General features: G+C 40.8%; 1 protein-coding gene across 1 annotated transcript in view; it reads right to left on the bottom strand.

Moving 5' to 3' along the window:
- LOC113902098 (phospholipid-transporting ATPase IB-like) overlaps positions 1 to 27335 on the bottom strand; it is a 100837-nt gene that overhangs the window by 22129 nt on the left and 51373 nt on the right. Inside the window, exons 20-27 of the mRNA XM_027557070.1 lie at positions 26641 to 26725; positions 22871 to 23010; positions 21230 to 21368; positions 15062 to 15126; positions 11657 to 11829; positions 9684 to 9867; positions 4762 to 4872; positions 2407 to 2481 (exon numbers count right to left, since the gene is read on the bottom strand). Coding sequence (XP_027412871.1) covers positions 2407 to 2481; positions 4762 to 4872; positions 9684 to 9867; positions 11657 to 11829; positions 15062 to 15126; positions 21230 to 21368; positions 22871 to 23010; positions 26641 to 26725 — 972 coding nt within the window. The remainder of the gene's footprint in view (positions 1 to 2406; positions 2482 to 4761; positions 4873 to 9683; positions 9868 to 11656; positions 11830 to 15061; positions 15127 to 21229; positions 21369 to 22870; positions 23011 to 26640; positions 26726 to 27335) is intronic.

Raw genomic sequence — 27335 nt, 5'->3', positions numbered from 1 at the left:
CAAGAACACTGGAGTAGGTTGCCATTTCCTTCTCCAATGTATGAAAGTGAAAGGTAAACGTGAAGTCGCTCAGTCGTGTCCGACTCTTAGCGACCCCATGGACTGCAGCCTACCAGGCTGTTCCGCCCATGGGATTCTCCAGGCAAGAGTACTGGAGTGGGGTGCCATTGCCTTCTCCGTATTATGGGACTAATTCATCCTTATTGTTAAAAGTGTGACTTACGTAAGGAATTTCCCCAGTATCTTGTGTAATAGGTCTTCCCCAACAGGCTAATGGGAATACAAACTGTTCCTAGCCCTGAGAGAGCTCCAGAAATCTAGCCCGCTGCTTTCCAGTGGCTTCCCTGGTGGCTCAGACAGTAAAGAATGTGCCTGCAATGCAGGAGACCTGCGTTTCCCTGAGTTCTGAGTACACTTTTCTCATGCACATACAGATAAATCCTCAACCAGAGGCTCAAGGGAACAGCTACACATTTCCAGAAACACTGTCTCTGTATTTCTCTGTGTCTGCAACTCTTTCCCTCTCTCCATTTCTCAGTGCAGTTTGCCTGCCTCTGATATTCTGTCTGGCAAATTCTAGCTTTCTTGGCTCACTGAACTCCACCCTCTGTATCTTCAGCTCAGTAAAGACAGCCGGGCTCCCCTGTGGGCCCATCTTCCTTCACTTTGGCCTATAAACAGGCCTGCTCTTGGGGATCACGCAATGAGCCGCCTGGCATCTAGTGCCTGAAAACTATTGTTTCATACATTTTTTCTGCTATTCTAGTTTTTCTGTGGGAGGGTAATTCCTATAGCAGTTAGTCATGCATAAGCAGTAGCAGAAATAATATAAAACCTCTAGAAGTAGCATGACAACTCATATAAATTTAGTTCTCAAATAAGTAGACAGACTCCATCTCCAGCATTGCCAGTAACTATTATTTGGAATGTCCTGGTCTTCATTTTTTTTCACCTGTAAAATATACTTGTAATGGGATGAAAGTTAATAAGTCAATGGATATTTAATAAGCGTGTCATCATATTTTATCCTCATAATTATTTAAATTTTACACTGGAGTTCCACTTGGCAAGATTCCATTGGTCAGTAGCTGTGGCTTATGTATTCGTAGGGATTGTTCTCATCCAGAGGAGAGACTCTGCCACTCTCTACTCCTGTCTCTAGTGAAACTTCAAAGAAAGTTTATCAATATTTCCCTTTGGGACCAAGAACCTGGCAGAGACAACTCTACACAGGACCCAAGCTTCCCTGGTGTAGTGCTCTGACCAAATACACCCAGCCACTGGCACTCCCATGACTGTAAATATGCATAGCAGCATTGAGCACCCAATGACTTCTATTCAGTAACTTCAGGCTGTTCTGGAATTTCAGCTCCCAGAGGACAGACCTTTAGGAGTAAGGGCACAGAGCATGCAGAGTATAATGTCACCGCAATAACACAGTGCACGAGAGAGGTCATGGGATACTTGCTGGGAGCCTCATTTTTCTGTTACGTTTCCTAACTTCTAACCCTTTGGTGGAATAATAACACAAGAAAAATAAAGCAAAAATTAAAAGGTCATGTGGGTAAAAAGCCACTCAGCTTTACTATTTAACAAACATCTAGTTTTTGAATTCAAAATAATTCAAGTAATGGTATGGGATTATTTATTATTAGAAGATTCCATTAAAATGGAAAATTGTATTTACTATAGGCTTGATATAAAAATTCAGCATTTGGTACAAGCACAGCGTGTTCTATCTCCGTAAATACAAATTTTCTACCAAGAGGCTTAAGAGGACATTGAATTACACTATAAACACACACACATACACACAGACACATAGAGATAAATGTAAATTATATGTATTAAGTGCAATGGGTTTTAGGAAGAGTTCAGCAATTTTTACTTGACTTAAAAATACGAAAATGTTGTACAGCCAGAGTTAGAAAGATTCTGAAATATCAATATTATAAAAAATACATTGCAAATAAATGTGTGTGTATGCTTGCTAAGTCTCTAGTTGTGTCTGACTGTTTGCAACCCATGCACTGTGACCCGCCAGGCTCCTCTATCCATGGAGATTCTCCAGGCAAGAATACTGAAGTGGGTTGCCATGCCCTCCTCCAGAGGATCTTCCCAACCAAGGGATCAAACCCTTGTCTCTTACATCTCCTGCATTGGCAGGCCGATTCCTTACTACTAGCGCCACCTGGGAAATATCATGTAGTTACTATAAAATGATCTGCAATGATTGAAACCATGTGTGGGGAGTTTGTGCTTCTGCAGGATGTGTGGCAGCAACAGAGGCCCTAAAGATGTATGTGAGCCATGGATGCAGATGAAGGACTTAGCTCCGCATCCCAGACACAAACAGCGTAGCCCCGTATGCCATCAGAGAGAGAGAGAGGGAGAGTGCTTACTCACCACATTGTACAAGCTGATGCACCAACGTTCAAATATAATCTGCCCAGAAAATCCATTAACAATGGCGAACCAAAGCTGAAAGAGAAGGAAGCCAAGTGCACCGCTATGTCAGTGCTGACCTACATACACTCATATAGGAAAGTCACTCTGGAAAACCATTTGGTATACACTTACCATACAACTCAGCAAATGTACACTTGGACACTCTCCTTAGATAAGTGAAAACTTGTGTTTACACATAAACCTATGCACATGTTCACAGCAGCTTTATTCATGATGGCTCCAAACTGGAACCAATCTAAATGTCCTTCAACAAGTGAATAGTGAACAAGTGATAGCCACCTGTGCCATGGAGTACTACACAGCAGTCAGGAGGAAGAACGATTGCTCGTGCAGCAACTTGGATGGATCGGAAAGGAGTTATATTGAGGGGAAAAAATGCAGTCTCAAAAGTTACATGGTATATGATTGCACTTTTAGAGAATTCTTGAAAGAACTCCGTTACAGGAAAAGAGAATAGATGAGCTACTGCCAGTCAGAGTGGGTGTGAATATACAGGGGTAGCATGAGGCAGATCCTGTGGCGATGAGGCGAGTTTGTATCTTTCATTGGAACAGGTCTGTATCTTGATTACTCTAGTAGTTACATGAGTCTACACAGGGATAAAAGGACAGAGAGTGACACGCATGCACACACACACACATGTGCAAAGCTGATGAAAGCTGGATAAGTTCTGAATGAGTCATACCAATATCAGTTTCCTGGTTTCAGATTATCCTGTGGTTTTATATAAGGTGCTATCTTTGGGAGAAACTCGGTGAAGGGTTCACAAGAACTCTGGTAAATATTTTTTATAACTTCTTGTGATCTATAATTATTTCAAAATAAAATGTTTAGAAATGTGTTTCCACAGCCAAATTTCAAGCTTACACAGATATTTTTAAAGTCAGGATGGTAGTTACAAGATTCATTCCCATATTTTGGCTATTGTAGATAATGTGCCCATCAACAGATGAAGAGATAAAGAAGATGTGGTATGTATATACAATAAGATATTACTCAGCCATAAAAAAGAAAACAATTCTGTCATTTGCAACAACAGGGATGGACCTATAACGTATTATGCTAAGTGAAATGTCAGAGAAATACAAATACTCTATGTTATCACTTATGCATGGCATCTAAAGAAGACAACAAACTAGTAAATATAACAAAAGGAAGCAGACTCACAGATACAGAGAACAAACTAGTGGTTACCAGTGGGGAGAGGCAAGTCGGGAGGGGTGAGGAAGGGGCATGGGAATAAGAGACACGAACTACCCTGTGTAAAATAAGTGTGTACACTTGAAATGAATATAATACTGTAAATCAACCATTAAAATGAATTTTAATCCATTAAAAACTAATAAGTAATCATTTTAAATTCATAAGTAGCAAAGATATATTGTTTAGTACAAGGAAATATAGCCATTATTTTATAATAACTTTAAGTGGAATATAATCTGTAAAACTACTGAATCACTATGTTGTACACCTGAAACTGTAATATTGTGAATCAATGATCCTTCAGTAATAAAAGATTCACCCCAAAGTCCCATTACCCTTATACACGACACACTAGAGAAAACACGCTTTCTCAGAGGCAATAAAGGCATGACAAACACTCAGATTCCATGAAAAATGCAGTTATGGAATTCTTCTTTGGTCCACTTTCAGGAAAAAAAGAGGCCCTGCTGCCAGGCGCTCTGCCAGTGCAGAGGCTGGGAGCCGGGGCAGGCGGAGGGCTGGCTGCAGCGTGGGAGCCACAGCTCCGCAGCCCCCAGCACGGAAGGAGAGCGGGTACAGGTTCTTTCCATGTTATCTTCTTGACATGGAAGCAACACTTATGAGGTTTTCTCGTTCCACTTGCTTTAGCCACCAGGGCTAAGTACAGCCGAGACAAAAGGAAAGAGCTGGTGTTCGGAAGAACAAGGCCCATCCCGGCCCCTAGTGGGATGCTAGGAAGACAAACAACAGCCTTGGAACCAGATTTCCAGCGTCAGGAGGAAAACAGTTCAAAAACCCAGAGATTTCTGATGCCTCTGATCACTAGAAGGATCTGGAGCTGGCAGAGACACACTTTGGTTCCAAATAGGACTTGCTTATTTTTTTAAACAACAGATTATGTCAGTAAGTCATCGTGATGTTGTGACATATTTTGCTTGCCATTTTTTATTAAATCGATTTTATGTGAGCCACAACTTAAGGCAGCATTATGTAACAGTACTTAGTGAGATAAATAAGGAAAACGCTAAACTATCAAGCTCCACATCAAAGACAAGACCTCACACCTCAAGGAAAGAAAGCATTCCTTACCTCGATGATGTATAACACGACATTCTTATAGAAACAATACAGTATGCATTTGGTCACTCGAAAATAATTCCAAGCTCCATGAACCAACAGAAGCTTCTCCAAGTAGCTAAACTAAAAGACAGAAATAACGATCAATGAAGTTCAAAGGAACCTACCATTTAGTGTCAAACCCCACAAAACGTCATTTTCCCAGGGTTCGCACCTCAGCAGTTCCCACTCCTGAGGACAGAGCAGAATGAAACCTACTCCCAGACAACCTGACATGACTGTTCACTATAAAGGAGTTTTTCAGATCTCTGTGAAATTAACTTTTCTTATTATTAAAATAAATAAATAAACATCACTTTTCTACCCAGCAAATCTTGCTTGCATTTTCACTTGTCACATACAAGGCTTAGAATTTGATCTGATCCACGTCTAGGACCTTAATTGTGAGAAGGGACTCAGAATTACTTAATGAAATAAGATCCTGGAAGCAAGAACATCAGTCACTGATTTTTCTGTCTGATCAGGTGCATGTAATAAAGTCTTATAGGAATCAGTTCCCCCCATTTCCTATAGTAAACATATAAAGAGAAAAATTAAAGTTAAAAAGGAGGTAACATGTGATTTCTGCAGCACCCCTCAGCTGCTTTCCTTCATCTGGGTTTTCCTTTTCTGTAACACTCAACATCTTCAAACTAAGTGAGCAGGGCTCACTGTTCACCTTGTTCACTGATGGATCCCAAACACCCAGGAACATGCCTAGGGTGTGAGAGGCATTCAGTAAACATTTTTTTTTAGGATGAATGAATATTCAGGAGCATTATTCTACCAAACAAGGCAATTTAGTAATTTAGTGACTATGAAAATTAAATACTGACTTTAGAGTGACATAAGTTGGTATACATGGGGGAAAAAAACCCAGCTTTTCAAAAAAGATTGCTCAAGAGTTTGGAACAGGATGGTCAGGATGGGGAGGGACATGACGAGTCATAAGATACATAGCTACACTGAAACAAGTGAATTCAAGAGGGATGGCTTTTGTTTTCACCTAGAACTTGATATGAAAAGTCATTATAGACAACATTCCTATTTTTGGCTTTGCAATGATTTATTTACAGGAAGAAAAAAAGGACATTCTAAGTCAAAGTTGTATTTCTTGGGATGGTTTTAAAACATTAAGAAGTTTAGAGAGGAAGAAGGGAAAAATTTACCCTTTTCTGAAAATAAAAAGATCTAGGCTGTGAGCAAAGTGTTACACTGGTCCTCTCTGAGGAAGTGAGAGTCATGTGCTGCAAGAGGTGAAAAGGAAAGACAACAGACCCTCGGCAGCAGCCCATCTAAGGGCGGGGGGATGGGACAGACATAGGAGAATGTCCGCTATGGCGCTGAGGACAACATGCGAGGGAGTATGAAATGGCCCACACCATGGCGGACACCCTCTCCCTCTCTCCAGTCAAAGTTACTTTCAAGGAAAAGTGAGACAGAAAACATCTGATGGGGCTCAAAGTGGTTTCCTTAACCTGAAATAGCCTGTTAATAAAAAGGGGGGCAGAGCATGAGTCAGACCAGTGGCTGGCATCAGTGCCTGGCTTCGTGAGGGGACTTAGGTGGGTGGAAGGGAGAAAAGAAAGCCCTGGGATCCCACACTTTCTGTCTGATCATGATTGCAGCTGCAATTCTAAACCCCTGCAAGATATGGTATAAAAAGAGAAGTGGCAGAGGAACTAAAGCACCTCTTGATGAAGGTGAAAGAGGAGAATGAAAAAGCCGGCTTGAAACTCAATGTTTTAAAAACTAAGATCATGGCATCCAGTCCCATCACTTCATGGCAAATAGAAAGGGGAAAAGTGGAAACAGTGACAGATTTTGTTTTCTTGGGCTCCAGAATAACTGTGGATGGTGACTGCAGCCACAAAATCAAAAGATGCTTGCTCCTTAGAAGGAAAGCTATGACAAACCTAGACAGTGTATGCAGAGACATTACTTTGCCAATAAAGGCCCATATAGTCAAAGCTATGATTTTTCCAGTAGTTATGTACATATGTGAGAATTGGACCATAAAGAAGGCTGAGCACCCAAGAAATGATGCTTTCGAACTGTGGTGGTGGAGAAGACTCTTGAGAGTCCCTTGGACAGCAAGGAGATCAAACCAGTCAATCCTATAGGATATCAACCCTGAATATTCATTGGAAGGACTGACGCTGAAGCTTCAACACTTTGGCCACCTGATGGGAAGAGCCAACTCATTGGAAAGACCCTGATGCTTGGAAAGACTGAGGGCAAGAGGAGAAGGAGGCAACAGAGGATGAGCTGGTTGAAGGGCATCACTGCCTCAGTGGACATGAATCTGAGCAAACTCTGGGAACAGTGAAGGACATGGAAGCCTGGCGTGCTTCAGTCCAGGGAATCACCAAGGGTCAGACACGACTTAGCAACTGAACAAGTTTAAAAGAAAGGGTTTCCCAGGAGACTCAGTGGTAAAGAATCTGCCTGTAATTCACGAGAAGCCAGAGACACAGATTTGATCCCTGGGTCAGGAAGATTCCTTGGAGGAGGAAATGGCAACCCACTACAGTATTCTTGCCTGGGAAATCCCATGGATAGAGGACCCTGGTGGGTTACAGTTACGGGGTCGCAAAGAGTCAGACACAACTGAGCACACACACAAGGTAAAACATAGTGTTTAGAGATGTACAATTGGATACATTGTAAAGACATAGAGGGACTTTAAGATGCATGTAACTACGTGAAAGGAGCCAGTGTGAAAACACTGCTGTGTGATTCTAACTAGACATTATGGAAAAGGCAAAACTATGCAAGCAGTAAAAAGATCAGCGGTTTCCAAGAGTTACTGCGAAGGGTGAAGATGAATAGGTGAGGGTTTTAGGGAAGTGAGGCCACTCTGTGTGATACTATAATGTGGATACATGTCATTGTACATTTGTCCAGACCCATAGAATGTACAACACAAGGGAAAATCCTAGTGTAAACTATGGGCCTTGGGTGATAATGACCTGTCCTGTAGGTTCATCAGTTATAACACATGAACTGCTCTGGTAAAGGATATTGTTAACAGGGAAGGCTGAGGGGGCAGGGGCTGGGGGTGTACAGGAAATACCTGTACTTTCTGTTCCATTTTGCTGTGAACATAAAACTGCTCTAAATAAACAAAGCTGACTTTTTTTAAATGTCTGCCAAAAGGCAGTAGTATCTCCATAAGAAAAAGTGTGTGTGTGGGGGGAGAATAGGGATATTTTAAGTCTTTATCAAGAGATACCACAAAGCAAAGCACATACAGATTGGAGAGACTGGGGACCTGGTTATATAAGCAGAACTACAGAATCTTAGCAGCAGCAGTTTTGAAAACTTCCAAGCTGGAAAGGGAAGGCCTTTACTGCTGCAAGGGCTTCCCAGGTGGCGCCAGTGGTAAAGAACCCTCCTGTCAATGCAGGAGATGTAAGAGATGTGGGTTCGATCCCTGGGATGGGAAGAGCCTCTGGAGAAGGGCAAGGTAAACCATTCTAGTACTCTCGCCTGAAGAATCCCATGGACAAAGGTGCCTGGCAGGCTACAGTCTAGAGGGTCCCAAAGAGTCAAACACAACTGAAGCAACTTAGCACGTATGCATGCATTACTGCTGCAAAATGCATCAGCTCAAAACCAAGGAGATAGGGTAGAACCTCTGCATTCCATTACAAGCTAATCACTAAATGGATGTTGCCCATAAGTTTAGTTTAGTTAGTTCAGTTGCTCAGTCGTGTCCGACTCTTTGCGACCCCATGAATCACAGCACACCAGGTCTCCTTGTCCATCACCAACTCCCGGAGTTCACTCAGACTCACGTCCATCGAGTCAGTGATGCCATCAAGCCATCTCATCCTCTGGCGTCCCCTTCTCCTCCTGCCCCTAATCCCTCCCAGCATCAGAGTCTTTTCCAATGAGTCAACTCTTCGAATGAGGTGGCCAAAGTACTGGAGTTTCAGCTTTAGCATCATTCCTTCCAAAGAAATCCCAGGGCTGATCCCCTTCAGAATGGACTGGTTGGATCTCTTTGCAGTCCAAGGGACTCTCAAGAGTCTTCTCCAACACCACAGTTCAAAAGCATCGATTCTTTGACGCTCAGCCTTCTTCACAGTCCAACTCTCACATCCATACATGACCACTGGAAAAACTATAGCCTTGACCAGACGGACATTTGTTGGCAAAGTAATGTCCCTGGTTTTGAATATGCTATCTAGGTTGGTCATAACTTTCCTTCCAAGGAGTAAGCATCTTTTAATTTCATGGCTGCAGTCACCATCTACAATGATTTTGGAGCCCAAAAAAATAAAGTCTGACACTGTTTCCACTGTTTCGCCATCTATTTCCCATGAAGTGATGGGACTGGATGCCATGATCTTCGTTTTCTGAATGTTGAGCTTTAAGCCAACTTTTTCACTCTCCTCTTTCACTTTCATCAAGAGGCTTTTTAGTTCCTCTTAGCCCATAAGTTTAAATTACACATAATGGCCCATCTCTTGGAACCCTGCCTCCCAGGGGAAGCTAAAATACCATTTGGTTCAGCTCAAGCCCACCTGTGAATGGCTGCAGGGAGAAAGAAGTTAACACATCCCCCTCCAGAGGCTGACCAGAACCAGGACTTTATCCCCTCCCCTTTTAGTATAAAACAAGCCTGAATTCTGACTCAGGCAAGATGGTTCTCTGGGACACCAGTCCAGCATGTTCTCAGTCTGCTGACTTTCCCAATAAAGCCACTACTTCTTGCCCTAACAACTCCTCTCTCCATTTATCAGCCTGTTGATCAGTGAGCAGTATAGCCTTCAAAGAGGTGCTGATAGCTTCAAACTGAAAGCAGCTTAGAGACTGGGCCAAACTTTGGGGGTGGACCCGAGGTCTTCAACACTCCCCATGCCCAGCTGGCCACCCTCACCACTGACCTGAGCAATGGCATAATCAGAGTTGTTGGTGGCCAGCATGCCTTCATTCCCGCTGATGCCAACACCCACATGGGCCGTCTGGATCATCCCCACATCGTTGGCACCATCCCCAATGGCCAGGGTGATGGCCTTCACCTGCTTCTTCACCACATCCACTATCTCAGCCTTCTGGAGGGGAGATAACCTGAAAAAAAAAAGAAAGAAAGAAACAACCATGTTTTCTTGTTTTATTTTGGTTCATTTTATTCATCCTGTTCTAAAAGGCTTTACAAAGGAGTCAGCAATAATCCACATACAGTCACATTTAAATGGCAGTTACTGGTAAATTTTCCAATTCATTCATTAATTTCTTTACAGATATAAGGAAGTTCCTACTCATCACTCATTTATTCACTCAGTCAGCAAGTTAGACACACACTTCTATCAAAAACAATAAGGGCACACAGGGTTTCATATTCCAGTAAGCAAATGACCTCACTTATTCTCTTCCTTCAAAACAACTCCTAATAACTAATTTAAATTTAACCTTTTCAAACTTCAGGTGAGATTATTATAAACTGAGTAGATAGGAGGTTTCTTTGATTAGAACATGCTCCAAAATTTAAGGCAGAAACACAGTTGGGAAAAAAAAAAAAAACAACTTCGCTTCATAATGAAGAGAATACATTCAGTTAACATCACTACATTATGGGTATAATATAAACATTTTCTGAAGTACAGGAGGTCAGAAACCATTTGTAAGTCTAGTTCTCATCAAGAGACACTGATTCTTTTACTGGAATACTTGCACTGATAATAGCTTCACCATTTAGTCTGATGATCACTTTCATGTTTAGACTATGATGTTTATAGAGGGAACAAACTAATAAATTTAATTAATCTCAAGTCTGATTCTTCATGTGAGTGCATGCTAAGTCACTTCAGTTGTGTCCAACTCTTTGTAACCCTGTGGAGTGTAGCCCACCAGGCTTTTCTGTCCTTGTATTCTCTAGGAAAGAATACTGGAGTGGGTTGCCGTGTCCTTCTCCAGGGGATCTTGCCAATCCAGGGATTGAACCTACGTCTCTTATATCTCCTGCATTGGCAAGTGAGTTCTTTACCACTAGCATCACCTAAGAAAGCCCCTGACTCTTCATATCTTAATTTAAATCTTAATTCCATCCTCTTGGCACTCAAGTTCTCCACATATCCTCAAATTCTTCACTCACTCCTTAATGCAGTTCTGCACGCTTTACCAAAGCTCCAAGTCAGTTCTGACCAGTTAAGAAGAGAACTGGATGATCACTATTCTGATTTTGGATCTTCTCACTCATGTATGAAAATATAGCCTAAAATAACATTAGTCTTATAATAACTATCTGTTAACTGAGCAACAGTCAATTAACTCAATAACCACTCATAAATTCATTTTCCTCTAGGTCTCAGTGGTTTGGTTTCAAATTTACCCCTCCATGTAAATGACCAGGGCCTCTGTTGTACCTGGACTTCCCTGTGGCTTAGACGGTAAAGCATCTGCCTGCAATGTGGGAGACCCAGGTTCGATCCCTGGGTCAGGAAGACCCCCTGGAGGAGGAAATGGCAACCCACTCCAATACCCTTGCCTGGAAAATCCCATGGACGGAGGAGCCTGATAGGCAACAGTCCATGGGGTTGCAGAGTCGGACACGACTGAACGACTTCACTTTCCTTTCCTTTCCTTTTGTTGTGCCTGAAAGATTTCTTTCATTTGACCAATACATTAATAAACAACATACCAAAATAATGTGCCACTGAAGAATTATAAACTGCTTTTGAGTAAATCTTAAACCTGACAAGTAGAATTAAATTCACATCTTGCATTTCAGTTTGAGTGTATATTTTCCCAATAAGGTAGTTTGTCTATGAAAAAAACTTATATTTCCATGTTTATATTTTCTTTCCATAAAAAATATGAAATATAGCAGGGACAAAACCAACAGTGAATATATTCTTACCTACAACATAATACTGTTCTGCACGAGAGGGCCAAGTTAAGGAAGCACTTCCTAACTTCAACATGGAGGGCATATTTCAATGTTTTACCATCTATGATTAGGGCCAGGTCATTTTCTTTACCCAACAGTGCTCCAAGATCTTGGCAGTTCTGACTAATCACTTGTTGTGTTGCCTGAAACAAAGAGGGGGAAATTATCTTTTACCATTTTAAATATAAATGAAAAGACCTTGAGACAGGGTGCTCAGGCCAGGTGCACTGGGATGACCCAGAGGGATGGGATGGGGAGGGTGGTGGGAGGGGAGTTCAGGATGCAGAACACATGTAAACCCATGGCTGATTTATATCAATGTATGGCAAAAATCACTACAACATTGTAAAGTAATTAGCTTCCAACTAAAATAAATAAAATTTTTTAAAAAGATAGTAGATTAAGGCTAATGTGTACCTCCTTGTTCCCTTTGAAAATCTCACAAAAATTAAATTTAAAAGTAGATAAATAACATGAAAGGATACTTGAGATCATTAGTCATCAGGTAAATGCCAATCAAAACCACAATAAGATACCACCTCATACCCACTAGCATGACTAGAATTTAAAAATCAGATAATAACGTGATGATGAGGATGTGAAGAAATCACCATTCTCATACACTGAAGGTCAGAATGTGAAATGGTGCAGCAACTTGGGAAAATAGTCCAGGAATTCTTCCAAAAACTAAGCACAGAGTCAGTGAATGATCCAGCAATTCCACTTATCAGTGTATATACACTCAAGAGAAATGAAAACATGTCTGCACAAAAATTTGTACATGAATGTACAAGCAGCAGCATTATTCATAATTGCCTAGAAGTGGAAACAAGCTGATGAATTGATAAATAAAGTGTATATATACAATGCAATAGTCCTTAGCTATTAAAAAAGATATGAAGTACTAATGCCTGGTACAACATGGATGAACCTTGAAAACATTATGGTAGGTTAAAGAAGCCAGTCACAAAAGACTGCCTATTAAATGATTTGATTAACATAAAAGCCCAAATAAGTAATTCACTGAAACAGAAACTAGAGGAGTGTTGTTTAGGGGTGGGGCAAGGAGGGTCAGGGAGATGACAGCTAAAGGTACAGAGTTTCTTTTGCAGATGATGAAAAGTTTCTAAAATGATGCTGCCATTGATTGCATGTATCTGTAAATACAGGAAAATCCCTTAAATTATATTAAGCAGGTTAATTTTATGCCATGTGAATTACATCTCAATAAAGCTATTTTTGAAAAGGCGTATAAGTAGGAGAATTTTTACTTGGAAAATATGGAAAAGTGCTAATAGCAAAGAGGAAGTTCAGAGAAATTTTGGGAAATTTTTTAAAGATGGGAACAGAATAATGGGGTGAACTTCCATAAAATTGGGTATCAAGGTTCTAAGAGAGAAGGAAATATGCCCAGAGCATTCTCCATCGCAAAAGCCTAGCCTCTGAGGTTAAAAACTTTACCAGAGCCTTATCCCACCTGGAGGGAAAGTCATTTACCCAACTCCAACCCCATGTGGTCTCCTTGTCCCACCTAAAGGGAGAAAGAAAGCACTAAGAAACACTTAAGACAAAGGGGTACAGTATCTCTTGAAGACTGAGATTTAACGTAAGATTATAGAGCTTCTCTGGTGGCTCAGATGGTAAAGCATCTGCCTACAATGTGGGAGACCCAGGTTCAATCCCTGGGTCGAGAAGATCTCCTGGAAAAGGAAATGGCAACCCACTCCAGTATTCTTGCCTGAAAAATCCCATGGACAGAGGAACCTGGTGGGCTACAGTCCATGGGGTTGCAAAGAGTCGGACACGACTGAGTGACTTTACTTCACTGTAGAACACTTCCTTGCCCACATACCTTAACACCACCCCCAAAGGGCTGTAAAAACACTGTGAAAAACACTGTAACAGAAATGAAAAATATCTTTTATGGACTCAACAGTAGACTGGAAACAGGTGAGGAAAGAATTAATGAACTTGAAGAAATGTCAATAGAAACTTCAATGGCACCCCATTCCAGTACTCTTGCCTGGAAAATCCCATGGATGGAGGAGCCTGGTAGGCTGCAGTCCATGGGGTCGCTAAGAGTTGGACACGACTGAGTGACTTCACTTTCACCTTTCACTTTCATGCATTGGAGAAGGAAACGGCAACCCACTCCGGTGTTCTTGCCTGGAGAATCCCAGGGATGGCAGAGCCTGGTGGGCTGCCATCTCTGGGGTCGAACAGAGTCGGACACGACTGAAGTGACTTAGCAGCAGCAAACTGAAGCTCAAAGAGGAAAAGAAGAGAAAAAAACAGAACAGAATATTCAAGAATGGTGGGACCATTCTAAAGATCTAACATACAAGCTGTTGGAATACCAGAAGGAACAGAAATAGAGAACAGAAGGAAAAGTTTGAGTGCTAATAACTGAGAATACTCCAAAATTAATTACAGACACGAAACAAAGACCCAGGAAGTTCAGAAGACACAAAGCAGGGTAAATGCCAAAAATCTACACCCAGCCATGTCATAATAAAACTACACAAAACCAAAGACAAAGAGGAAATCTTACAAGAATCCAGAGTGGAGGGAAGACCTTAACTGTAGAGGAATGAAGGTAAATGACAGACTTCTCGGCAGAAAGTTTGCAGCCAAAAAGAGAGTAAAGTAAAATATTTAAAGTATTGAAAGAAGAAGAAATCCCAACCTCAAATTCTATATCCAAGGAAATTATCTTTCAGAGTGAAAGAGAGATAAAAACCTTCTCAAACTAAAACTGAGAAAACTCCTCACTAGCAGATCTGCTTCGTAAGAAATATTTTAAAAGATTTTAGAAGAATAACGATCTATGTCGGAAACTCAGATCTACATTTTTTAAAAAAGCAAGTGTGTCAGAAAAGGAATAAATGAAATCTATTTAAAATTATTTTAAAATGAGTCTAAGAAAATTATACAGTAAAAAATACTTCATAAAACTAGCCTTTTAAGGGTAAGGATGTTCAATATTGGATTCCAAATTCCTTTCATTCTTGCAATGTAAATGCATTGATCTTTTCAAACTTTCATAATGACTGCTATACAGACAAAATTTTTTCCATTATAAAAATGAAGGATCTGAGTCCTGGATTTGGTGTGACACCAGGGGGGTGGGAGGGTGGTGGTGATTAAAGGACTAGACTAACACAGAGGGAAGAATAATGAGAGCCACGGATGACAAGGAATAGAAAACCAGTAAGAATTTTAGCTTTGTGAAAAGAATCTTGGGACAAACCTAGACTTCCCAATGGACTTGAGTGGGAGTTAATGGCAATCTTATGTAGGTTTTAAGGAGTTGAGTAACCTTCAAGTAACAAGTTGGTTACATTCATATTAAATATATATTTAAAAAGTACTTACCTCTAATGAATTTGCATTCAATTGGATACGAGGCATTTGACCTGATAACAGTTTACAGGAATAAGCTACAAAGAAAGAAATAAAGGTGTCATATATCTTTTAGATGTCATATATCTTAAGGCTCCAGTGCCTTACGTGAGCTCGTTAAAAAAAAAAAAAAGTCTATTTATGTTCTCCCTTTATCATACTTTCTGCCTCATGACTATTTAAAAGCCCAGTGGCTCAGCGCAAAAACTGAGCAAGAGGTTGCAGATGGATAAATTTCTGATAATTTTGAAAATTAAATTTCTGTACATCTATAACTGATGATTCTTATGGGAAAAAATTTCTAAAATGATTTAAATCTTCATACAAATCAGTTTTATGAGAGTTGGAATTTAATTTAAGTATAAATTTATACAATATCATTTTAATGTTTTCTTTGAAATTTCCTGAAACTTGTGTAGGTTTCAATAACAAAAGTAGCCTCCTGGTTTGTATATAATTCAAAATGCCTATATGTATGTATTCCACTGTAGTCAGCACAAATACAAGGAGAAAATAATTTTTCAAGGCTCTTCATTGTTGGTTTATCTGACACTTCCTATCTAAGGTGTTCTTTTCCATAGAATATGATTGTCATTAAATTTCGATTTTGAAACTTGTAGGTATTCGCTTTGCCTTGCTATATTTTTCAAAACTAGATACACTAAGCTTTTCAAAGAATTCTAGTGACTTCCTGACATGTTTTATTGTAATGTCCACTTATATTGTGTAATAAGTTACTGGGGAAGTTAACTGCCTGAATGCCGGCAGCTCCTGTCCTATCACTCAGGTTAGAAAGTTAATATTTGTGCAGGTGCTCAGGGACACAAACCAGACATAGGCGGGCAAGCCAGCTTCCCACCAAGGATCCTGGTGCTGCCCCCATGAGGAGCCCTCTTCCCTGAAGCCACTGCTGCCCGCACTGGCTGAATCCAAACAAAGGCTGTAAAGTTTCCATGTGTTATGACCAAAATGCAAATCAAATCAGCATGCAAGTTCTGAGTGCTTACTGGCACCCAGCTTTATGCTGGGTGCAAAGGAAGATTTACAACAGAATGTGTGATAAGTCTCTTAAAACCCAAGGAAGCAAAGCTAACACAAAAGAAAAAAAGCCACGCACACATTCATTGGTAAACCAAATGTAACAGTACATATGCTGCTGAGGTCAAGAGACCGCAGATCCATGTCAAATCATGTTATTAGAAAACTTTCAGAAGCGAATAGAACTAGAAGCTGGTCTAGGAAATATGTTAAAAATGTGTGACAGTAACCTCTGTTTTCATTTCTTGCTGTTGACAAAAAACAATCCTAACATATTTGTTTCTGAAAGTAAGCCTCCTGCTAAATTCTTAGCCAAATTCTGTTTGGAACTGGTGTCCAAGACTATATGTAGCCTTTTAACTGCACCATTTTAGCCAACTTTGGCTCCTGGAGAGATGATGGTAGTTAAAACTGCCACAATATTCATAAAGGCAGGAGCTAACATCTACGAAGCCCTCACTCTATCCAATACACCAGCTTAGAAAAACCTTCACAGACTCCCTTCCCTGTAATCATCACAACCAGCAGAGGTGTTGTGACCGTTTTAATAACGAGAAAACTGATGATTAGAAAAGTCCACAAAGGCACGGGCTTATAGAGACAGAAGATTCAGGTTCAAACCTTGGTCTTTATAACTCTGAAGCCTGACTTTTCAACCACCATGCTTGCTATGCACTTCTCTTCAATGATGTTGGCTCTCAGAACCAGCTCTCAATCTTTTTTCTCTTTGAATTATTCCTCAGCCATTTGAACTCATAAAAGGAACACGAAAGCTCTCTAATGAAAGGCTATTGCTTTTCTGGGGGAAAAAGCAAGAGCTCAGAAAGCCTCTAAGAAAACAAATTATATCAGCATACACTAGGCAAAGTTGACTGACTATCTTTCAACTGGTCTCCTCTGCATGAGTAGCCTCTAAGGGGAGCAGTAAAGTCCAATCTGAGAAGGAAATGGCAACCCACTCCAGGATTCTTGCCTAGAGAATCCTGTGGACAGAGGAGCCTGGTGGGCTGTTGTCCATAGGGTCGCACAGAGTCGGACACGGCTGAAGCGACTTAGCATGCATGCATGCATTGGAGAAGGAAATGGCAACACACTCCAGTATTCTTGCCTGGAGAATCCCAGGGACAGAGGAGCCTGGTGGGCTGCCGTCTATGGGGTCGCACAGAGTTGGACACAACTGAAGCAACTTAGCAGCAGCAGTAGCAAAGTCCAATCTAGGACTCAGAACTTAAGGTCAGAGGATAGCAAGCTGCACTCAGTCAACAGACATGTACTGTTTTGCCCTTACAACATGTTACACATTAAGCAACGGTTATAAATCAGGATATTTCAAATCAAAGCACAGAATTCCAATTATCCTCTAAGAGCTAAAAACCTGTACCAACAGTGGGTACTCATTTCCAGAAGGTGTGGCTGCTCTGGCTGCCCCTCCAGGGGGGCCAGGGCTCCCGCATGGACTCCCCTTCCAACATGTGTGTTGCCTTTTCCCCTACACATGTATGATTGTCCTCTGCCCACTACATGTGTGTGTTGCCATTCACTCTAGTCCTGCCGGTTCTTCCCCGTGTTTTCGATCCCTGCCCTAAGAAACTGGAGACAGTTTCCCTTCTTTTTTCAAAGGCACCATGGTTATGAAACAGTCGTTTGAAAATGGGCACAATTCAATAAAGCAGTTATCTAACACGATCCAGTTATTCTGAGTAAGGGGTCCTTCATGTGAATTGTAGATTTCTGGTAACAAAAATAAGTCTCATTCTATAAGGATAAAAACTCTGCTTTTAACAGTAACTGCTGGGTCTCATCTAGGTTGAGTTTCAGTCCTGAGCCAAAGAGACTGTTCAAGTTTCAGGTAAAACCAATGGTTTCAGGTAGTGGGCCTGGCAAAGATGTAATTGAGGAAGGTGGTAAGAAAGCAACTGTCCCTTTTTATGGTGCTGGGCCAGCTGAGCCTCTTCACAAGATACGCACTAAGTTACTGTGGTCATTGAGTGCATGGTTCTCAAGGAACATGGCAAGGCACATTAAAGCAGAAACGTGGGAGAGCTGGAAAAAGGAGAGCATGTGGATGGTATGTTTCCAAATGTTTGCCGGATGGATAAGTGACTGCATGGTGGTCGGACCTGCTTTGTGAGTCTTTCATAGTACATTAATATCTAACATTCCCAGAGGACTTGCTAAGTGTTTTGCAACAACAACTCAGGAGTTACCTCAAGGCATTCTCACAACAACTCTATCAAGTAAAAACTATTATCATCCCCAATTTGCAGGCAGGAAACTGATGTTTAGAGATGAAATAGCTCCTTCAAAGACAACCAACACTTCATCAATTCTGTTCTCTTCGGGCTACCACCCTAGATCTCTGCTCCCTTCACAGCAAAACTCTTTGAAACAGTCATCTACTCTCACTGCAGTCATATCAATGAGGGTTGACAGATTAACCCACCAAATGTACCCCAGATTTATACTGGCCCTTGAAAAATGGTGGAGGTAGGCTGCTAACCCACACACAGTCAGAAATCCACATGTATCTTTACAATCAACCCTCCATATCTGTGATTCTTGGGCTGCAAGGAGTCCCTTAGACAGCAAGGAGACCAAACCAGTCAATCCTAAAGGAAATCAACCCTGAATATTCATTGGAAGGACTGATGCTGAAGATGAAGCTGCAATATTTTGGCCACATGGTGCACAGAGCCAACTCGTTGGAAAAGACCCTAATGTTGGGAAAGATTGAGGGCAGGAGGAGAAGAAGGCAAAAGAGGAAGAGGTGGTTGAATAGCATCACTGACTCAATCACCAGTAGTCAGGTATGGATGTTAGAGTGGGACTATGAAGAAAGCTAAGTGCCAAAGAATTGATGCTTTTGAACTGTGGTGTTGGAGAAGACTCTGAGAGTCCCTTGGACTGCAAGGAGATCCAACCAGTCCCGAAGGAAATCAGTCCTGAATATTCATTGGAAAGTCTAATACTGAAGCTAAACTCCAATACTTTGGCCAACCTGATGTGAAGAACTGACTCATTGGAAAAGACTCTGATGCTAGGAAAGATTGAAGGCAGGAGGAGAAGAGGAAGAGAAAGGATGGATGAGATGGTTGGATGGCATCAGTGACTCGATGGACATGAGTTTGAGCAAGCTCCAGGAGTTGGTGATGGACAGGGAAGCCTGGCGTGCTGCAGTCTATGGGATTGCAAAGAGTCGGACACAACTGAGCAACTGAACAACAATCTGTGGTTCTGCATGGTGCAGTACTGTCATATGTGCCATTGGGGGGGAAAAATCTGAGTACAGGCGGACCCATGAAGTCCAAATCATGTGATTCAAGGATCAAATGGAGTCCTCCTCAATATTCCCCATTACATCCCAGTACAAATGACTGCCATCTCTTGTATAGACTTCTACAAAGGTGTCCTAAATGACCTCTTGCCTTCCATTTAGTCCAGTTTCCACACAACAACAAGAAGATATTTTTAAAACACAAATTATATCACTCTCCTGCTCAAAACCCTACACATTTCTTCCTGCGGCCTGACAAGCTCTCACCTCTGCTTTGCTCCCCACACTCCACCCATGTTGGCCTTTCCATTGCTGCTCAGACAAGACACCAGAGCCATGTGCTCACCATACGTTTGCCTGAAACTTTCCCAGTGATTGCTCCTTCTTCCAATCTGGGTCTCTGCCTCAAATGTCACCTCCCTAATGTGTTTCTGTCTCATTACTCCTCTATCCATGACTATTCCCTGCTTTGTTTTCAGTCTTAACACTTACTGCAATAATATTACAACAGTTGGTGATTTGCTTGTTAATTCTTTGTCTTGTCTTGTAGATGTAAGTTCCTTGAGGACAGAGACTTTATTACTCAATTTTTCATTCCCAGATCCTAGAATTTTCTGGCACCATAGCAAGCATTCAATATTTGTTAAATGAATGAATATAGAGTAGACAAATTAGCAGAAACATAGTTTAAAGGGTGTCTGATGAATACAGGGTCATTTCATAATACATGTTAATCCAACCAGAGCTGGATACCATGATAATCATGAAAAAAATAATAATTTCAATCCCTTCTTATGATCAAAATTTACATATTCACGGCTAAAAGTTGATTTTAAAACTCCTTTTCCTTTTCTAAATATTTATTTATTTGGATGCAATCGGTCTTAGTTGTGACATACAAACTCTTTAGTTGTGGCTGCTGCTGCTGCTGCTAAGTCGCTTCAGTCGTGTCCAACTCTGTGCGACCCCAGAGACAGCAGCCCACCAGGGTCCCCCGTCCCTGGGATTCTCCAGGCAAGAACATTGGAGTGGGTTGCCGTTTCCTTCTCCAATGCATGAAAGTGAAAAGTGAAAGTGAAGTCGCTCAGTCGTGTCCGACTCTTCGAGACCCCATGGACTGCAGCCTACCAGGCTCCTCCACCCATGGGATTTTCCAGGCAAGAGTACTGGAGTGGGGTGCCATAGGTGGGATCTAATTCCCTGACCATGGATCAAACCCGAGCCCCCTGCATTGGGAGTGCAGTCTTGGCCACTGGACCACCAGGGAAGTTGCTCAACTCCTTTTCCACACACCTGAACCCTAACATACCATCAAACAGTGAAATAATAATAATAATAATAAAACTATAAAGTCAAACAAGTGACATCAGAGCTTAGGAAAAAAACACTAACTCAATATTTTGATAATGATTAAAATGTTTATGAATAAACATACAATTCAAACACAGATATTCGGATTCATTCGGGTTTTTCTGTAAGATTTTATGGAAAAACCAAGACGAACTTTTTGGCCAACCCAATATATACTTCATTAGGGAAAAAATGTCATAACTTCAAGAATCAAAGGAAAAGAACAAGAAATTATATATGACTCATGGGCATTCTGCAATCTATTGTTTCAAGACAGTGAAGGAAAGATTAAGAGTTTGCTTTGCTTAGTTTGTTTGAATTCTGTACCACATGATGGCAAGATTTCACTGCTCTGTACTTTCCTGAAGAAATAAAAAACTATTACTTGAAGGCAGCTCAACCATACATTCTTAACTGTAGGCCATATTTAGGATACATGTACAACCAGGCTTTTAAAAAACATTCTTTGTGTCTCTTACCTATGTTAATTGCAGTTTCTTGTTTATCTCCTGTCAAGACCCATATTTTTATGTTCGCTTTCAATAGACTTGTTATCGTTTCTGGAACACGTGCTTGAAGGCGATCCTCAATGGCTGTGGCTCCAAGTAGTAGAAACTTCTAGATGTTTTTGGGAAAAGATAGTCATTACTGCTAATTAAAGATAAAAATATATCGTTTCTTGGCCTTTTGGCTAAGATCAAGTGTAAAGATAATATTTTAAGATGGAATAAACAGAGCAAATTTTGATAAAAGACATGCCATCTAATAACTGATTATGCAAAGTCCCACATGTGCATACACTCATACATTTTTTCTAGTATCTTCCACTGGTCTATTTGTTTGTCCCTATTTCACTATAGTGCATCCCTCATGGCTCAGTGGTAAAGAACCCACCTGCCAATGCAGGAGACACAGGTTCAATCCCTGGGTTGGGAATTTCCATTGGAGGAGGAAATGGCAATCCACTCCAGTATTCTTGCCTGGAAAATCCCATGGACAGAGGAGCCTGGTGGGCTACAGTCTATGGCGTCGCAAGAGTTAGACACGACTTAGCAACTAAACCACCACCACCATATAATATATAAACCCTTACACATGTATGGGTCCTTACTTTTGTCTGTAAGAAAAATTTCATAATTTTCTCCATAAATCTCTTATCACCAGATGGTTTATTTTATAGTTTTTCTTCCTATTGTGAAGTATTGGCCTACCACCAGAGAGAAGTGGTTACAGTGTTACTTAAAAGTGGACTTTTCAAACTCTGACAATCACTAAAAACATTTTTAAAGGAAGTATGATTGATATACTAAAAAAGAGAGCAAGAAAGCAGATCATGTATAGTGCTCAATTAGAACCAAAGAAAGCAGAAAAGAGTGAAGAAAAAATTTTAAAAAGTGGGAACAAATAAAAACAGTTACAAATACAGTATATATTAAACTAATCATCACTATAAACATGGCCTAAATGTTTATAGTGGTCTAAATATACCAATTAAATGAGGGTTAGGTTAAGTTAGGGGCTTCTCAGGTGGCTCAGTGGTAAAGAATCCACCTGCCAATGCAGGAGACATGGGTTCAATCCCTGGGTTGGGAAGATCCCCTGGAGGAGGGTATAGCAACTCACTCCAGTATTCTTGCATGGGGAGTTCCAAGGACAGAGGAGTCTGGTGGGCTACAGTCCATGGGGTCATAAAAAGTCAGACCCGACTGAGCAATTGAGCACACACACACACATAAATACATACAATAGAATACTAATATATAAAACACACAAAAGAACAAAGGGAAGAGACTGGAACTCAGTCATTAGCCCAACATTTCAGATGATTATTATATATTATTCTAGCTTATTTTTCTATAATAAACATGTATTTCTTTTCATGTGGGTAAAACTATACAGAGGATAACAAGACTGAAGTGACTCGGATATGATTCAAAACAGGGAGAAATATTTTGAATAGTTTAAAAGACATTTTATGAATTCTCGATACAATAAGACAGATGTATACTTCATAAAAAAAAATTACCTGAGCTTTTAACATGACACCAAGATATGACTACACTGATAAGCTCATTTTCTTCAAATGTGTTGGCATGGACAACACATACGGGGTACATTACCTTTTCAATACTATCGTAACAGTCTTCCAGAGTTTTCATTCTGTCTTTTACCACTGTGATGGCTTTCTTATACATGACCAGCCACTGCTCATACTCTATCTCAGTTAAGTCTATGTAGGCAACACAGAGAGTTCTCAGACCTGCAAGAGAGAGATCACCTGGTGAGGCTTCCAGTGATTGGATAGAAGTAGAGAATTTGAAAACAAAATCCAAAAGTATTTCAGAGCCCATGGGACAATAAAGGCGTTCGTGCCACCTGGTCTTCTTACTCATCTTCCCTCCTCCCCTCGTCCTTGCTCACTGTGGTACCCTCGCTGGTCCTCGTGTTCCCCGACATTTGGACTTGCACATCCTACACCCAGAACGCATTCTCCTGAGGGCTTGTCATTCTCCCTTCCTGCGGGCTCTACCTAACTCACCCTACACAGAGAGCACCTCGTTGCTCTGTCCCTTTTCCCTGTTTATTTTCTCTCCATAGTACTCCTCACCCCATGACATCATCTATCACTGGCATATTCTCGCAGGACATTAGCTGTCTATGTTTTCTTCACTTCTGCCCTGGAAGCTGAGAACACTGCAGGGCACTATATAGATGCTCAATAACTATTTGTCAAATGAAGGAAAGAATAAGAGGCTTCAGTTTCCAATATCAAAGTAAGCCCAACAAATGCTGAGATAACAGAAAATTAACTTGAATTCCAAGGTGTTCAAGCTGGATTTAGAAAAGGCAGAGGAACCAGAGATCAAATTGCCAACCTCCTCTGGGTCACAGAAAAAGCAAGAGAATTCTGAAAAACATCTATGTCTGCTTCATCAACTACGTTAAAGCTTTTGACTGTGTGGATCACAGCAAACTGTGGAAAATTCTTCAAGAGATGGGAATACCAAACCACTTACCTGCCTCCTGAGAAATCTGTATGCAGAGCAAGAAGCAACAGTTAGAACCAGACATGGAACAATGGACTTGTTCCAAATTGGGAAAGGAGTACATCAAGGCTGTATATAGTCACCCTGCTTATTTAACTTATATGCAGGGTACATCATATGAAATGCCAGACTGGATGAAGCACAAGCTAGAACCAAGATTGTCGGGAGAAATATCAATAACCTCAGATATGCAGATGACACCACCCTTATGGCAGAAAGCAAAGAGGAACTAAAGAGCCTCTTGATGAAAGTGAAAGAGGAGAGTAAAAAAGTTGGCTTAAAAGCTCAACATTCAGAAAACTAAGATCATGGCATGTGGTCCCATCACTTCATGGCAAATAGATGGGGGAACAATGGAAACAATTAGAGACTTTATTTTCTTGGGCTCCAAAATCACTGCAGATGGTGACTGCAGCCATGAAATTAAAAGATGCTTGCTCCTTGGAAGAAAAACTATGACCATCCTCAGTTCAGTTCAGTTCAGTCTCTCAGTCGTGTCCGACTCTTTGAGACCCCATGAATCACAGCACGCCAGGCCTCCCTGTCCATCACCAACTCCTGGAGTTCACCCAAAATCATGTGCATTGAGTCAGTGATGCCATCCAGCCATCTCATCCTCTGTCCCCTTCTCCTCCTGCCTTCAATCTTTTCCAGCATCAGGGTCTTTTCAAATGAGTCAACTCTTTGCATGAGGTGGCCAAAGTATTGGAGTTTCAGCTTTAGCATCAGTCCTTCCAATGAACACCCAGGACTGATCTCCTTTAGGATGGGCTGGTTGGATCTCCTTGCAGTCCAAGGGACTCTCAAGAGTCTTCTCTAACACCACAGTTCAAAAGCATCAATTCTTCGGTGCTCAGCTTTCTTCACAGTCCCAATCTCACATTCATACATGACCACTGGAAAAACCGTAGCCTTGACTAGACAGACTTTTGTTGGCAAAGTAATGTCTCTGGTTTTGAATATGCTATCTAGGTTGCTCATAACTTTCCTTCCAAGGAGTAAGTGTCTTTTAATTTCATGGCTGAAATCACCATCTGCAGTGATTTTGGAGTCCCCAAAAAATAAAGTCTGACACTGTTTCCCCATCTATTTCCCATGATGGCCATCCTAGACAGCATATTAAAAAGCAGAGACATTACTTTGCCAACAAAGGTCTGTCTAGTCAAAGCTATGGTTTTTCCAGGAGTCATGTATGAATGTGAGAGTTGGACCATAAAGAAAGCTGAACGCTGAAGAACTGATGCTTATAAACTGTGGTGTTAGAGAAGACTCTTGAGAGTCCCTTGGACTTCAAGGAGATCAAACCAGTCAATCCTAAAGGAAATCAGTCCTGAGTTGGAAGGACTGATGTTGAAGCTGAAACTCTAATACTTTGGGTACTGATGTGAAGCACTGACTCATTGGAAAAGACCCTGAGAAAGATTGAAGGCAGGAGGAAAAGGGGACAATAGAGGATGAGATGGTTAGATGATATCACCAACTTGATGGACATGAGTTTGAGCAAGCTCCAGGAGTTGGTGATGGACAGGGAAGCCTGGCAGGCTGCAGTCCATGGGGTCGCAAAAAGTCGGACATGGCTGAGTGACTGAACTGAACTACAATGACATGCCTGAAAAAAATTTTAAATCGGATTGTAATATTTTAGGTTAATTCTGGCAAAACATTCAAACACTTGAGAATTTCCTGGTTCTCTGCAGAACAGGCTTCTCAGGTGGCTCAGCAGTAAAGAAGCTGCCTGCCAAGCAGTAGACAAGGATTCGATCCCTGGGTCAAGAAGATCCCCTGGAGGAGGAAATGGCAACCCACTCCAGTATCCCATGGACAGAGGGGCCTGGAGGGCTACAGTCCATGGGGTCCCAAGAGTTGGACATGACTGAGCCACTGAGCACACACACACACAGCTCTCTGCAGAAGACCTATAGAAGTTGTGATCAATATAATTCCCATATGCTTTTACCTATTGTAACCAACCTACAGCACAGGTATATTTTCAGAGACTACTAAAAGATCCAAAATGTAAACTTGCAAAATATCCATACTCTCACATAAGACACACATGTGTCTGTAGGAAGCAGCAGTTTGTAAACTAAAAAGAGAAAGTAGACTATACTTTTCAAGGTAATCTTAATCAGTATTACTCTTTGCTTTTCAAAGCATCTATAAACCTTTCAATGGATGTTGTTCTTCTTCAAAACTCACTCAAGGAATATATTTCATAAAGAGATGGGTGATAAGTCAAAATCAGAAGGATAAAAGAATGCAGGAAAATATCAACTATGCCAGCATTCTGAGTTATACACAAAATGATTAACTTCAAAACACACAACACAAACCAAAAAAACCCCCAAAAACCTCTCTATATTTCCAGTTCAGTTCAGTCCCTCAGTCGTGTCTGACTCTTTGGGACCCCATGGACTGCAGCACGCCAGGCTTCCCTATCCCTCACCAACTCCTAGAGCCTGCTCAAACTCATGTCCATCAAGTCAGTGATGCCATCCAAGCATCTCATCCTCTGCCTAGAAATAGATAATAGACTGAAGACACTGCTTTAGGAATCAAGGAAGAGCCCACAGTAAAAACATACATTTTAGTGTTTGCAACTAAGCACAAAATACTGTTGGAGGGGAAGAAAGGGAAAATAATAATACTGCCTGGACAGGGCTTGTTTGGGGAACCATTTATTTTTATTTGTTTATTTTTTGAACCATTTATTTTTAACCAAACAGAAGGCATACAAAGTCTCACATACCAGCAAGCTCCCCCGAGCACGCATTGAGGTATAATTTCAACAGTTAAGGACAGCATTACAAAAGGGAACTCAATTCTAAATAATTTTCACTTACCTTCTTTAGCAAAATTTTCCAGATGGACTAATGTCTCCTCCACAAAGAGAGAATTTTCTGAAAGTCTCTCATAAATCACTGAATCCTATAGAAAAAAAGCCACAGAAACACACACTGTGATTAACATCTTATCTAAGCCTGATCATCTGAATTATGAAAACTTTTATCATTTTTTTGTTATAGCTCATAGAAGTGAAGGAGCTCAAGAAGCCCCAGTGAAGGCACAATTCCAGGAAAAAAAAGATGTTACATACAGAGGAAGAAAGACAAGGAACAGAGCAAATATCTCATGGGGACAATGCACGTGAGAAGCCAGTAAAGCGAAGTCTATACAGCACTGAAAGAAAAAAAAAATGGTCAGCCTAGAAGTCTATACTCAGCAAAAATTTACTTCAAAAGGTTAGAAAAAATAAAGATGAAATAAATATTTTCTTTCTGACTTAGACTGAAAAAATGTATCACCAATAGATCTATGTTGTAAGATATGGTAAAGGAACTCCTTCAGACAAAAGATCATTATGCCAGATGGAAATATGAGTCTGAAAAGCAATGAACATGGTGTTGGCATGGGCATATATATATATACATTATTTCTCTCATTATCTAGTTCTTTTTATTCTAAGAAATTGGACAAAATGATTAGCTGTAAAGTGTGAAGCTTGTAACATTTGTAAAATTAAAATGTATGACCAGCA

This window comes from Bos indicus x Bos taurus, chromosome 12, assembly GCF_003369695.1.
Source record: "Bos indicus x Bos taurus breed Angus x Brahman F1 hybrid chromosome 12, Bos_hybrid_MaternalHap_v2.0, whole genome shotgun sequence".
In the NCBI taxonomy this organism is placed as follows: Eukaryota; Metazoa; Chordata; class Mammalia; order Artiodactyla; family Bovidae; genus Bos; species Bos indicus x Bos taurus.
Note: the sequence above shows the minus strand (reverse complement) of the source record. Positions and strands in the feature narration are given on the sequence as shown.